This window comes from Hippocampus comes, unplaced genomic scaffold (assembly GCF_001891065.2).
Source record: "Hippocampus comes isolate QL1 unplaced genomic scaffold, H_comes_QL1_v1.1 C16987404, whole genome shotgun sequence".
Classification (NCBI taxonomy): Eukaryota; Metazoa; Chordata; class Actinopteri; order Syngnathiformes; family Syngnathidae; genus Hippocampus; species Hippocampus comes.
The window spans coordinates 1-1,577 of record NW_017841665.1 but is presented as its reverse complement, the minus strand read 5'-3'; the positions used below and the strand labels follow the sequence as shown (position 1 = coordinate 1,577).

General features: G+C 54.0%; 1 protein-coding gene across 1 annotated transcript; it reads right to left on the bottom strand.

Annotated features, from left to right (window-relative positions):
* Positions 1–6: 6 nt before the first annotated feature.
* LOC109509662 (large neutral amino acids transporter small subunit 2-like) lies at positions 7–1,544 on the bottom strand (the record flags this gene model as incomplete). Its single annotated transcript, XM_019859487.1, has 3 exons — positions 7–554; positions 711–864; positions 1,412–1,544. Coding segments are annotated over 3 exons (699 nt in total), but the record flags the coding sequence as incomplete, so codon positions are not given.
* Between the last annotated feature and the right edge of the window lie 33 nt (positions 1,545–1,577).

Here is a 1,577-nt window from a genome sequence, read left to right as displayed (position 1 = left end):
GGGGGGGGCAAAACTCAAAGGTTCTGTGGCGATTTTCCAACAAGAGTGATTGTTGGCACTTGGAAGAATAGAGCTAGAGGGCGCTGAGGTGGTGAACGTCCACTCACGGGAGTCGTGTGGGTGCATTCTTCGCCAGTTCGGGCTACCGGCAGTGAAGAGAGTAACCGCATGAATCACAAGTTCCAATGATAGGACGGAGGGTGGATAGAACTCGGAAAATTGGAGCGCTCGAGTGCCTCCCGCCCAGTTCAGGGGTGGTGGTTTCTGAGCTGGATCTGCAGTTCCTCCCAAGGGCTTTTGTTATGGAAAGCTGCAGTGCTACAAGGCTGGACCCTGGAGGAGGGCCTTGCCCAACTGGCCAGTTAACTATGGTAGCCCAGAGTTCGGACTTGGTTCGGTCTCGCGGTAACCGCTTGTCGGCGCCACTCACCACAGCCACGGCGTTGGAGGCCAGCAGCTCCTGTGGACTCATGGCCGTGACGTAGGCAATGTTGGCGAAGACGTAGACAAAAGTCACCAGTGGGATGGAGATGAAGATGGCGCGGGGGAGGTTCCTGCATGGCAACAACGGGTGTGTTCGAGGGTTACATAATCGGACATTTATAGGAACACTCTCTATGGCGGAAGGGCGATAACGCATCAGAGATCAGATCCTGGGTCAGGGCTTTCAATGGCCGTTCGCGACTGTGGGAAAGCAATACAAGTCTTACACGTAAGGATCCACCAGCTCCTCTGTGACATAGTTGAGGAAGTTCCATCCCCCGTAGGCGAAGGAGCCTTGGAGGAAGGACAAGGCTATCAATCCCACGTCATAGTCCTGGAAGGGCTCGAAGGCATTGGCCGGCTCCAACCAGTAGTACTCTCCTACATGTACGAGACGAAGGCTTTATACTTCATTTCCCACAGATTATGTTTCCCAGCCCAATGCATTTTCAAATAAATCCCCAAGCCCCTATCGGGTCATCTGAATTATTTTCCTCTCTCTCAACATTTGGCTTTTACCCCTTTCTCAAAAAGCTCTCCAAAGATGTCTTTGCCGATGTCTGCTCTCTTTGCTACCGTTCCCGCAGGAGCGAGACTGGTGGTTTGACGTGTCAGAGGCGCAGCCTTTCAGACTCGGACGATCAAGAAAACATTTTCTGTTCGGTCTCTTGATGCGCCGCTCCGGTACCACACGCGCCACGGTCTGGTGGTTGGAGACCACGGACATAAGCCACCTCATTCTTTGTCTTCAAACACTCCTGCTTTGTTGTCTCAGCGGCCTCATCTTCCGCGGGCCCCTGTAACAACTGGCGCTCTGCCGCGGGGGGTCGGGGCTACTAAAGCTGCAAATGCGCGCTAATACTAATCCCCGCGGTGTCGCTGGTGGGAGGGGGCGGTACGTCCCCGTTGACCCTGAGGAGATACTCACCCTTGCAAATCTGCACGATGCCCATGATGATGATGAGGGCCAAGGCCAGCAGCTTCCCTGCCGTGAAGATGTCCTGCACTCTGGTTGCCCATCGCACGCTGGAGCAGTTCACCCATGTCAAGAGCACTGGACACACAAACACAAAAATACATTAGATCATCGATAT